The sequence below is a fragment of the Corticium candelabrum genome, chromosome 9 (assembly GCF_963422355.1).
Source record: "Corticium candelabrum chromosome 9, ooCorCand1.1, whole genome shotgun sequence".
Lineage (NCBI taxonomy): Eukaryota > Metazoa > Porifera > Homoscleromorpha > Homosclerophorida > Plakinidae > Corticium > Corticium candelabrum.
The window spans coordinates 4,520,659-4,532,747 of NC_085093.1; the positions used below are offsets into that span (position 1 = coordinate 4,520,659).

Sequence of the window (12,089 nt, forward strand, 5' to 3'; positions counted from 1 at the left end):
CGTGCGCGTCTGATAAGTTGAAGTTGTAGTAGCAGGTCTAGCCAATTAATTAATAAAAGGGGGTTCCCCTACCCATGGCAATACACGTGATAATTTCTTAAACTGGACATTTAGAACATATCTACACAATTAATTAAAAATGCCAATGAAATTACTATTGTTAAGCTATTTAGTCTATTCATGAAGCTGGATCATGACTAATATTCTGTGTTTATACGTACATAACAATATTTGACTAAATTTCCTTTTAGTCACTATGTTCTTCCTGTCACCTCACCTACTAGTACTCCCATATGATGCCAACATAATGACATGCTATCGAGGATCCGACATGCTAGCACTTCAATATCTTTCTCTTCCTAAAATCCCAAAACAAAAAACTAAAAAGTATACAACACGTCACCAAGTAACTGCAGAAAATACTTCAAAGTTGCAGTTCCATATTGGCATGGTCGATGCAAGAGGAAACAAATACAAAACTTTCTGTATTTCTCTGTAATTTCGCTGGACACCTTGCGTTACACTGGCTCCTAAGAGACAAGATCAGAAATGATTTATTTATTACTTTGTTGTGGTACTAACCGGTTACAGATACAGTGCAACATTTCCTAGAAAAATAGCCAATGTCCAGGTTACTGACTGCATCTCGCAATGAGTCTAACCTGTAATATGATAATATCACAGAGCATTGATACTGGCAACATTGCATTAGTATTAATTATATCAAGCCAGCTTTTTTAGGTTCTCAACTGTAGGTATGTCTGTTGTTGCAATCCTACACTCGAAAAGCTTGTAAGCACACAACAATCCATCCACTGACCTAGACCATACATGTATGTAACTTCTTAATACCATGATTGAGCCTTCATTGAGACAATAATCAGTGTTTACTCTCACCCTCCTCAATACAACCAATGTAATCAACTCCATAAAATAAATGTTTAATTTCACATACAAACGGTACCAGTGTTGCACCAATAAAGGGATTTTGCCAATATGTCAATAAAATAGGTATAACCAATATCTGATTTGTACTTGATATAAAAATTATTCTACTTCATAAAGCTCAAAATTGTTCTTAATAAAGACAAGAGCTTCTGTCCTCTCAACTGTGCATCTGTTGTGCTTGTCATTATAAATATTACGAGCATCAGAAAAAACCATTTCTGTAAGAATGAAGGTCGCAGATGTATTCAATTAATATTGTACAAGCTTGCATAGTAGTTGGAATATTATCAAGGACAATTCAGACAACATACATGTACAGAATAATTGTGCATGTTCAAGCTACCACCTAGCATCACGCAAGATTTACAGATTCTGATATAAACCCAATATGCCTATATCAGCTGCTATTCCAGGTGCAAATAATAATTATTAAGATTGCAACAAAAACTTGTTGTAAACTGTATGTAGACAATACATTAATTATAGTCATACATCCTAATCTCACATGGTCTCAGCCAAGTCTTATTCCCAGACTCTCTTCACCTCACTATGTCGGCTCTTGTATGTTGCAAAGGACAGTTAATGAGAGATGGAAACCAAACACCAGTGAGGTTAAAAGTATGTGAATGAGACTAGTCTCAGCATTCTGAGACTGCTGTCTGTAATAAACACATGTCACATGACAGACTTCACAGATGGGTTTTTTAGTTTGTTGCCCAAGTATTACAGCTCCATTCAACAGAATTGTGTTAGAAAGGCTGTATTAAAAAGACTGTATTAGAAAGACTGTGCTGTCTTCTTACAACACGTCACTGGAACAAACACAAATGATATCCCAGAATAACTAGCTTCAAATAATACACCACAACTAGCACCGCCATCATCACCTCATAACATATGTCATACATCAGTAGGAGTGAACAGCATGTTAGATTCAACACTATGTTTCTTTTAGTTAAAATAGCAATAACTGATTCTAAAATATATAATCCATTGTCATGACGTAATTTGATGTAAGTTACAACTAAAAAATTTCGGTTACTTACTAAAGTTGTATAAGATGTGTATATTCAATTGTGTACAAATCTAATCATGAGTCATCCTACTCGTACCAGTATTGATATAATGTAAGAACATTTAGTAAAATAAGTCTAGATTTTTAACAAATCAATTAAAAAGAGAAATAACCAATTGTGACTGGTGCTAATATCATCATTCTTACCACTCTGCTTTGGAACCGCAGACAAGATACTAGCGGAGGTATGTCTGCCAATTACAATAAGAAACAGAAGTTAGTACAGTTTGATTGATTTTACAGTTTCACACTGTGCTGTCCCGTATGTTTGGTCTGCTGTTTCGCGTGTGTGCATGAGTGCGCCTCCGTGCTTTTCCGCGGTCGTTCCAGACTATTACATAATCAGTTCCAGAGGACTTTTGTGACACGACAGCATCATTTTAGTGAGAATGTCGATCGACGACCTTCTGTCTAGGCCAAGAACCTTGAAGAACACTAAATTGATTAAGCTCTGACATAATTCTGTTGCAGAACAAAACGAACCAGTGCATGTAACTGCAACTGGACCGAATCCATCTTCAACACTTTCTCTGTTTGCTAGGCGGCTCACGGGTCGAGTTCCCGGATAATCTATGGATGCCAGACCTCGGTATGCGGGAAAGACAGAAACTACATGCCACTGCAGTCTACATGACAACTAAAATTGCTAAATTTTACTGTTGCTAAAATAGAAATGTATTAGTAAGACTGGACTAAATGGAAGACGTTATCGTACACGTGTCCGGTACTTCAAGTCAACAAATCGTTTCCTAGGAAATTGTGCAAAAATCGAAGATTGCAACGGTTGGCCTGCCATAGGTTTTTGCCTAGGGATGGCTAGATGAATAAACTAAAATTAAAAGCAAAGCTCTACAACACCGGGTGTTCCCAGGCGGTCCCCCATCCTAGTACTGAGCCGGCCCGACTCCGCTTGACTTCGGTGATCAGACGAGAACCGGTATATTCAGAGTGGTATGGTCATAGGCAATGAAAATAACAAAGTGTAGACTACTTATAGTATACAAAGCAGAGTTTGTAGAAACTTCAATTTTATGGATGTCATGCTGTGATCTAATTAAAAGAATAAAGAGACTATTGCACATGAGCATCAATATGATAATCATCTACAAATCGACACACAGAACAGGTCTAGAAAGACTAACTTATACAGCACAGTCGCTCAGCTTATATATACTAGACTAGGTAATAAAAGAATGCTTCAGTTGTGATGATGTATGTACATAAAGTCGATTATTAGTCACGTGACCTGTTATTGTCATGCCAAGAAACCTTCAATGATATTGTAAGGCATAAAGTGATCACACAGTCAGTCGACAATTAGAAATGAAAGTCCCAGCAGTGTGTCATCAAAACAGACTTCATTTGTCATTCTCATTTCTTCATTAATAAAATAGATCATCTATTGCATGTATTTAATGCCAAGTGGCTGGCACACAATCAAAGCAATAAAATGAAAATAGGAAAAATCATGTTAGTACATTTGTCTTGCTTTCTGTTCATCACTCAATGCAATCGATTGCTCAAACAAATACAAGTCACTATACAAAATTTAATAATCTATGTCACAATTTTGTCAGTCTACATCTTTCATTGCAAAGTGCGTTAATTAATCATCTAAGAATACTCAAGTAATCAACATTTGGTACAAGTCACAAGGCTGTAGCTTCTAGCCATTTACGTATAAGGTGTCGAAAACATAAGATTGCATTTACGGACATTAATTAATACCAACAGTCCATACAGTCAGACTTCGCTATTCTGACAGCCAATAATCCAGCACCCTCACTTTCTGATGAAGGTACACAAGTAAACCAATTTACATCGGTCACTGTGCATTTGTCATGTTACTCCGACAGAAACCAGTGGGTTGGAATAACAAGATGTGAATGTACAAGTACATGTATCCTACTGTCTCTGAAAAAGCAAACAAAAAAAGTCGTATACCTTCAAGCTCACTACCACCGCGTGCATCCACACTTACCATCACCGTGCATTCTCAGGCTGCACCCCGACGATAACGAGACCAAATCAATCATGTTTACTGATTGAAAGGATATCTAGATACAGATGAATCAATAACTAATAAGTTTAATCACTTGCTAAGAACAATTACCAAACCACAGCTGCTTCCATCATGTAGAAGTATAGGTTCATAATGGAAGTCTACTGGCACCTGTCGCAAGCCAAAACTCTTGGCTGTTGCACCCTTTGCGATGCTTGTACTTCTAATGAACTTGACCGAGTGTAATCTAACTCTGATCGTACGACTTCGACTTGGTGTCGTATCCCATTGTTATGAACAGCCGTGACAGGTCGATATCTTTCTTCGGTATCTAGATCGTCTGTCTATACGAAAGCTAATTAGAAAGACTCGTACACTAAAAGCATATTTGCAATTGACATCGACATCAACAAACAGTGTAATTTATTTATACATTTATTTTTAAATTAATTAATTATTTATTTACTTATTTAATTATTTACCATTTAATCAAAATAGCATGACAAGTGACAAACCAGCCTGTCTTAGTACACAGAATGTTGCAGCACATAAAATTTATAGAAAAGAACAATAAGGACAAATAGAATAACTGTTAAATGTAACTCAAATAAAATGTACTATTTATTAGTGTCTGTTAATGCTCAGCAATTATATGTTCACAATAAAAAGGACATTTTAGTTGTATGTATATGTAGTATGTAGATACAGCTTGTAGATAATGGGCACACTCATGCACAAATACAGACAGACACACAGACAGACACAAACAATAACAGACAGATTGTATTAACATTAAAGATACAACCAATGAAATCTTCAAAAGTAAACAAATCTACATCAGTCCATTACTTTGCTTATCAAATCAGACCAAATGAATTAAAAACTGAATATCCCAAATTTGTCTACCTGTACTTGACCATGTGAGAAACGATCTATTCTTCATAACATGACTTGGCTGTTACATGCCTGTAGTAAAACAGAAAGGTGGCGTCTTCAGTCAGAGAGAACTTCTACTGCCGTTTTGGTATCTCCAACGGCTTTTGCCTTTTTCCCAGTTTGTGCAGAAACCATTCTGCTAACAGGATCCCAGCGACAAATTAGAGAAATGATTGTGGGTGTTAACAAATAGACAGACAGACAGACAGACAGACAGACAGAATCAAGTTTATTGTCAACGATCTTCACTACTACAAACAGTTATTGTTAAAATGAAATGTTCTACTTGTAGTCCGAGACTATTGCTAATGAGTAAAACACTGAATGTCTCTATCTACTCCCAAAACACTGTCATCTCCTAATGAGCGCACAGAAAGCCTTGACAGCTTCCGCAAAATCACTCTGCTGTTGCATTTTTGAAGAGTAATAGACAGTCTTTTCCTCCAGAAGGTTTTAAACTCTACCGCAATTCTTCTTCCATCAAAGCCTCTCGCCTTCTTCCCCAGTTCATTCATCAGCTCGTCAGCCTTTAAGCCCCATCTGCCGAAGTGTTCAAAGACGAGTGGGACAACTATAGGCTTCGATCCATCCGCAAGCGATTCCTCTGAGTATTTTTTTGACTTTGCTGCCTCTCGTTTAGCTGCTGCATGGCCACCTTCTCTGGCTGCACCTTTAATAATGTCTTTGCTCCAAGGGTGAGCTATCGAAACATCACATTCTTTTGTGATCCCAGTGTCAGTGTCGTAAAGCGTGATGTCAGGCCGGTTTTCGTTGTCTACAAATCGCTGTCTCGGTTCTATTTGATGGGGAATGAGTAAATCGCTTAGGCAATCACTCCATGCAGACACTATGGAGTTATGCGTCCACACAGGTCCACCTCCATATTTACATGTCAAAAGGTGGTAGCCCTCGCGATCCAGCTCAGTTCCACAGTCACACGTCTTAAGCAGCCGGCTGAAAGGCAAACCAGCACCCAACCTCATACAAGACGCTACACGAAATTCATTCGGCTTCAGTGCGTTCTTGTCTGAAGTTGGTATTACCTCTAGCCATGCTCCAGCTCCTTTTCCGTGTAAGGACCTGATCCTTGCAACATGTCTCTCTGAGTTCATGCTTTTGATAACTTCTTCTGATCGTTTATGAGAAGCGTCTACCGTCAGGCGATGTTGCAATTTTCTAGGGTATTCTGTCATCTGCTCTAAGGTGTGAAACTGCTCGTCATCATCTGCACCCGACTTGGGTGGTAGTTTTGCCACCAATGTACGAATAAGTTGTCCTGTATTGCTACCTTCAATAAACCGTTCTAAACGATCTTTCAGAGGTGGAAATCTCAATGGCAGTTCTTTCAAAGAGTGTGCCCATGACGCCAGAAATGCTAGGTGAGCCATCTTCTGAGTTGATGATAAGCCAAATCCGCCGAACCCGACCTTCAGAGTGGCCTGGCTCCATCCGGTGTCATCCAATTCGTTCAAACCAACCATGTCAGTGAAAGTAGCCCTTGTAAGGTGGTCATGACAAACAGCTGCATGCAGTAACCTGTCAGGTGGCACAGTCCTAGCCAAAAAATTCAGCCTGGGGACATGACAATGTCTGAGCAAAAGGAGGCCACACTGAGGGTCGTCAAGTTCAAGTAGCTTTGAACACAACGAGCTGCCCATGTTAGCCACAGCCAGGCACCTAGACTGAACATAATCATGATCGCCTACAGGTGACCCCAACACGTCGATTCCATCTTTGCTAACTGGGACACCAGCGCTGAAATTATCAGGAGCAGTGGGAAAATACAATTTGCATTTTTCATCTTTGATTTCTAGACCGATCTCAGAAAGGGATGCCTTCAAATCCAAAAGGACTGCTAAAGCATCTTTTGGTGGTCCCAGAACATAGACATCATCCAGATATGCCAAAAGCGTAATGCCCGGGTGGTTATTCTGAATAACTGTTACAATGGGGTGTAATGCTGCCGAGAACAAAACTGGTCCAAGGGGGTCACCCTGATGGACACCTTCTTCTGACTGCAATTTCACCGTCCCCTGACCGTTGACATATATCAAAGTACTTGGTCTATCATACATTTGTCTCACATGGGCATAGATTTCAGGAAAGTTCTTCTTTGATTCTTTGAGTATGCTATCCCTTGATACCGAGTTAAAGGACAGACAGACAGACAGACAGGCACACAAATTGTTTTATTGATTTTAACTAGAAACTTAAAGATACAACAAGCAAATCTTCAAATACAAAGTACACAAACCCACCTTAGTTCATTGCGCTGTTCATCAATTCACACCTAATGAATTATGGTCTATCTCTAAATTTGTCTATCTCTACATGACCATGTCAGAGGCAAGATATTTTTCGTAACATCATTGACTGTTACATGTCTGTAACAGAACAGAAAGGCATTGTCTCCAGTCAGTGAGAAATTCTACTGCTGTTTTAGTATCTCCATAGCTTTTGCCTTTTTTGACAGACAGACAGACACACAGAATACAGACAGGACTGCAGACCAAATATTTTATTCTTCAATAAACAATACCACATGATCTAGCTGCAAGACGGCTACAGTTCTAGAATTTCTAAATCAATGGACATAATGCTGAGTGTCTCTATCATATCAGAAGTCAGACAGACAGACAGTTAGGTCCACTAACCCTATTGGGTCTCTGAAACATTTTAAATAGTTTTGGTTGTAGTAACAACCATTTATGAAAATATATGAAAAACAGACAGACAGACAGACAAACAGACAGACAGACAAACAGACAGACAGGCACACACACACACACACACACACACACACAAACGTACGCACGCACGCACGCACGCACGCACACACACACACACACACACACACACACACCAAACCTGCAAAAACAACATCCTACCTCTACAGCAAGACTAATATCCGAGAGTGACAGTAGTCCATTAAGATTAAAAACGTCAACAACTCTCAGTTTGTTAATTCTTCTCACCGATTCTCTTTCAATATCAACTGTCGCCAAACTAACTTTGTCTACTGAAATCTCGAGTGTCTGACCGCCGCTTGGTGAAAGCCGAATTTGAAGTTGAAACGATTTATCAGACGAGAAAGGAAACGGCTGTGATAACAGAGGTCCGGCTTTCTCCCAGATGCAGTGTCGGCGTCTGTGGAGCAAAAGAATTCTGGCATGCAGACAAGCAGTGAAACGAAACGGAACGTCTGCGTGTTCGCTTGTTTCTAGGCTGACCGAAATACTGTACGGTGATGAAGACAATGAGGCCTTCAAGACTGCAGCCACTCCTGCATGCAGAGCGATGGCACTCTCTTTAACTTGGTAATCCTCTGGGTACAGGGCCATACAATATCACTATCCCGGATAGCCTTGTGGGAATCGCTAAATTGCCTAAATATAAAACAGATACTGACAGGAAAACATTTTAATAGTGTCGCTCGCCGTCAGAGAAAAGGCGAGACGCGGTATCTCAATCAAACGTTTATTATTAGTATTTATTGCTGTTAATTAGACTAATGTATCATAATTTACTTAATTATTTAATAGCTAAAGTTCTTAACATTTCTTGCTGTTACTTAATTACATTAATGTATGTCGTGGTCAACCAGATCAGTCTGGTTTGTAAAGTCTATTACAAGTACCGGAAGCAAACCCTGCTTCAGAAGTACTTAGACCATCACGGCTGTCTAGAAAGAAGACATGACTTTACGAAGGATCCGAGTAGATCCCAGAAGCACTGTTTTCTGTAAGTGCTGCAGGTTGTGATTACCTGGAATAATGTCCAGCCACCGTGCAATACCTGCGTGCACTGTGCCCAAAGCTCCCAAGACCACCGGAATCACAAGTGTTCGACAATGCCACATGCGGCTTATCTCCACTCGCAAGTCGCTGTACTTCGCCAACTTCTCAGCATGTTTCTTGCCAATGTTGCCATCAGCAGGACAGCTGATATCAATAAGAAGACAAGTGTTTTTTTTTCTATTTCTGAGACAGATGTCTGGACGATTGGCTTTGATCTTTCTGGCAGTGGGGATGGTGGTATCCCACATCATAGTAATGTCATTCGTCTCCACAAGCCTATCAGGATGATGCCGGTACCATCTGCTCTCCACTGGAACCCCCAAATGGCGACAAACATCCCAGTGAATGATGGATGCCACCTGATTGTGTCGATCAGTGTAGTCCGTCGGTGCCAAAGCACTACAGCCTGCCACAATGTGGTCGACTGTCTCCAGGCCTACACTGCACATGAGGCAAGTAGGACTGACATCACGATGTAGAATCTTGCGCTCATAGTACCGAGTCCGAAGAGTTTGGTCTTGAGCAGCAACAACCAGTCCCTCAGTTGCAGCAGGAAGATTCGCTGTCTTTAGCCATCCGCAGGTCTCTTTCATGTCCACAGGCGGTTGCTCAGTGAGACGGCGATACTGCCCGTGCATAGGCTTCCCGCTCCAGGACCGCACACGAAGAGAACTGCAACACGTACGGTAATGTCTCGCATCTGTTTTAGGCGCTTGCTCGAAGCCACCTCCAACCGAGATGAATGCATTCATGTGTAAGTTCTGCGACTTGTCGTCCAAAGCAAGACTCCTCCGCAGCTGTGCAGTAAACCGACAAGCCATGTGCTTGATCGAGTGTGAAGATTATCCAGAGTCACACTCCCGTATCATCTGCATGAAAGGATCAGAACTGTCAGCAAGGTAACAGTTCAGCCTCACAATACAAGATTGATATGTCGACTCAATCTGTTGTAACCCCCTACCCCCATCACTGCAAGGAGCGTACAGTCGGTCAACGTCTGCAGCAGGATGGTGGACACCGTGCATAGAGAGGAGCTTTCTGGTTTGTCGATCGAGCTGCTGCAGGTCCGTGCACCCCCAATGAATGACGCCAAAACCGTAAGTGAGAACCGGTAGTGCAAACCCATTGATGGCTAGAATCTTGTTCCGACCATACAACTCAGTCCGGAGAACCACCTCCACTCTGCGCAAGTATAATAGTTAACGTATTGATAGCTAAAGTTGTTAACATTTCTTGTTGCTAATCTCAGTTAGTCTCGCGTCGCCAGACCCTTTTTCCTCGTCATTCTTTCTACTTCCGCGAAAATATTTTCGCGAAGTATGACACGGGAAAAGGGTCTGGCTACGCGAGACTAAGTCTCTGTAGATAAATAACCCTACATTAATAATTTTTGGTCTTTTGAGAATCATAGTTCGTGGATTCCTTTCTTACGATAACTGTTTATTAATTGTAAATTAATTAGTTGTGAATCCAAAGCTATAGAGTTTTTCCCAAAGCTATCAATGTGTAAGTGTCTCAACAATGTGTTTATTTACAAGCATTCATGCTTGGATTTTGGAATTGAAACGTCCATTAACTTACACCGGAAGTCTGGCTGGAGTGCAGAAAACGTTAATTTAAAAATTTGAGAAATTATAACAAAATGTCTACAACACCGGGTGTTCCCAGGCGGTCTCCCATCCTAGTACTGACCCGACCCGACTCCGCTTGACTTCGGTGATCGGACGAGAACCGGTACATTCAGAGTGGTATGGTCGTAAACGTTGACTATGAGAAACTTTACGCTACTTGTAACAGTATACTAGCTGAGTGTACTAGGCAGATTGCCGATGCAGCTACTGTACATCGTGTATATTTTATCTATTACAAAGAATATAGTTTCTAAAGATTTTTGCGCTCGTGTTCTTGTGTGATTGCTGCGTTTTTGAGCAAATGATAACATTAGCTCATTAGCTTTATATACGTTTTTTCCACAAAACCAAATGCCTACTCGCCGACGTTTCTCAATCTAGACAACGCATGCATGGAGAGTCACTAGTCACGTAATCGTATAAATTTTCTTTGTCCAACACAGAGAGTTCGGTCTGCTTCAGAGCAAACACTTTCTCGCAGGATAAATAGACATTTCTATTGCAAATTATACTATGATTGCTTTTGGCAACGTAACAATCTGCTTTCGAATTGATCATATTTTGCAACATAGGTTGGACTCCAGAATCACCTGTCGTATTGACAAAATTTGAAAAACTGTATTTCTCTTGGACACACATTGATGTGTTGTGTTTCAGAATATTAATGTTAAAACAGGTCTGCAATTTTTATTCTCAGAGACTTGTATGTGATGAGGACATGTAAAGTTTAGCTAAACAACAGAAAATTTCTCAAATGTAGCTTCATTTGCTAATAAGGCAAATACATCAAAGTGCAACATCAACACTGTTGGAAGTGCACATATCGATTCCAATTCAATGTCTTGTATCGTTAGGGTTGAGTTATCCAAACCGTTCCAAACAGCACTAAAACGGTTTTTCGCTCTAACATCATCTGTCTTCAACAGTATGTAGCGCCAGTCCAACGGTCTGTGTTTGCATTCTTCTCGAATGCAATGCTATAAATAACTTTTTCTGCGACATAGTCAAAAGAGAGACAGCGATCAATGATTAGCAAACAATCCCACGTCGTTTGAATGAAGTTTACAGTAACGTCACAACTAGCGGCGTATGTCTGTCCATTAGACAAGTCAGACGTAGACGTTGCAGTAGTGTTAATCGTACAATTGAGCAACAGTGACAAGTCCCATGTTCTAGCCAGACTCCTCGCCATTGCAGGTTGAACAGTTCAGTCGTATGTTGGTGCTATTAACATTGCTCATCGGAGATCGAACAGAAACGTACGCCACTGAACCGCCTTCTCCAAAACAAGAGCTTAAGTATCCGCATTATTGTTCTCCAGTGACGTGCTCAAGACCGTTTGTACTCGGAGCAGAACATAGTCCTCAACACCACCGACTGTAATCCTATACAAGCGACCCGGAGAACTGTCTAGCAAGTATAATAGGTCGACAACTGGATCTTCGTCTGAACTAGCAGTGTAAGCACTGTTGTCCGATAAAGATCGATTGTACCTGAACTTGTTCTTTGTTGCTTTGTGCCAATGTGTGACGTCGTCCAGTTACGATCAATTTGCAAAGAGAATGTGGGGCGACCTCGCGTGATATACAACAAAAACAGAGACTCGTACGTGAACAGACGCAGCGACGTAGGCGAAATGGTCTCAACGGTATTAAAGCTCGAGAGTGTGCTGCACGGCTTTTGATCATCCAATTACAATA

General features: G+C 40.6%; 2 protein-coding genes, 1 non-coding gene and 1 pseudogene across 4 annotated transcripts; all 4 read right to left on the reverse strand.

Annotated features, from left to right (window-relative positions):
* Positions 1-178: 178 nt before the first annotated feature.
* Positions 179-2,586, reverse strand: LOC134184984 (uncharacterized). Of its 2 annotated transcripts, XR_009970724.1 has the most exons (5): positions 2,507-2,586; positions 2,171-2,447; positions 583-662; positions 424-530; positions 179-359 (listed from the first exon to the last, which is right to left on the reverse strand). XR_009970724.1 is itself a non-coding variant. In XM_062652759.1 (3 exons), exons 1-3 carry the CDS (start codon positions 707-709, stop codon positions 255-257), a joined length of 339 nt encoding a protein of 112 aa, XP_062508743.1. In that variant the 5' UTR covers positions 710-1,416; the 3' UTR covers positions 179-254. The 2 variants fall into 2 exon arrangements, 1 of the variants encoding a protein (XP_062508743.1); XM_062652759.1 differs by lacking the exons at positions 2,171-2,447; positions 2,507-2,586 and having other exon boundaries at positions 583-1,416.
* A 283-nt stretch (positions 2,587-2,869) lies between these two features.
* On the reverse strand, positions 2,870-2,988 carry LOC134185137 (5S ribosomal RNA; annotated as a pseudogene).
* A 2,196-nt stretch (positions 2,989-5,184) lies between these two features.
* LOC134184474 (uncharacterized) lies at positions 5,185-7,069 on the reverse strand. The gene has a single exon (XM_062652176.1). It carries the CDS (start codon positions 7,034-7,036, stop codon positions 5,267-5,269), a length of 1,770 nt encoding a protein of 589 aa, XP_062508160.1. The 5' UTR covers positions 7,037-7,069; the 3' UTR covers positions 5,185-5,266.
* A 3,332-nt stretch (positions 7,070-10,401) lies between these two features.
* On the reverse strand, positions 10,402-10,520 carry LOC134185154 (5S ribosomal RNA). The gene has a single exon (XR_009970766.1). It is a non-coding gene; the product is annotated as a 5S ribosomal RNA (ribosomal RNA).
* Between the last annotated feature and the right edge of the window lie 1,569 nt (positions 10,521-12,089).

Coding starts and splice junctions, on each gene's coding strand:
- LOC134184984 (XM_062652759.1), bottom strand. CDS start 709: ATGCAATGTTGCCAGTATCAATGCTCTGTGATATTATCATATTACAGG. Junction 531..582: donor TTGCACTGTATCTGTAACCG/GTTAGTACCACA, acceptor CTTGTCTCTTAG/GAGCCAGTGTAACGCAAGGT. Junction 360..423: donor TATGGAACTGCAACTTTGAA/GTATTTTCTGCA, acceptor TTGGGATTTTAG/GAAGAGAAAGATATTGAAGT.
- LOC134184474 (XM_062652176.1), bottom strand. CDS start 7,036: ATGTATGATAGACCAAGTACTTTGATATATGTCAACGGTCAGGGGACG.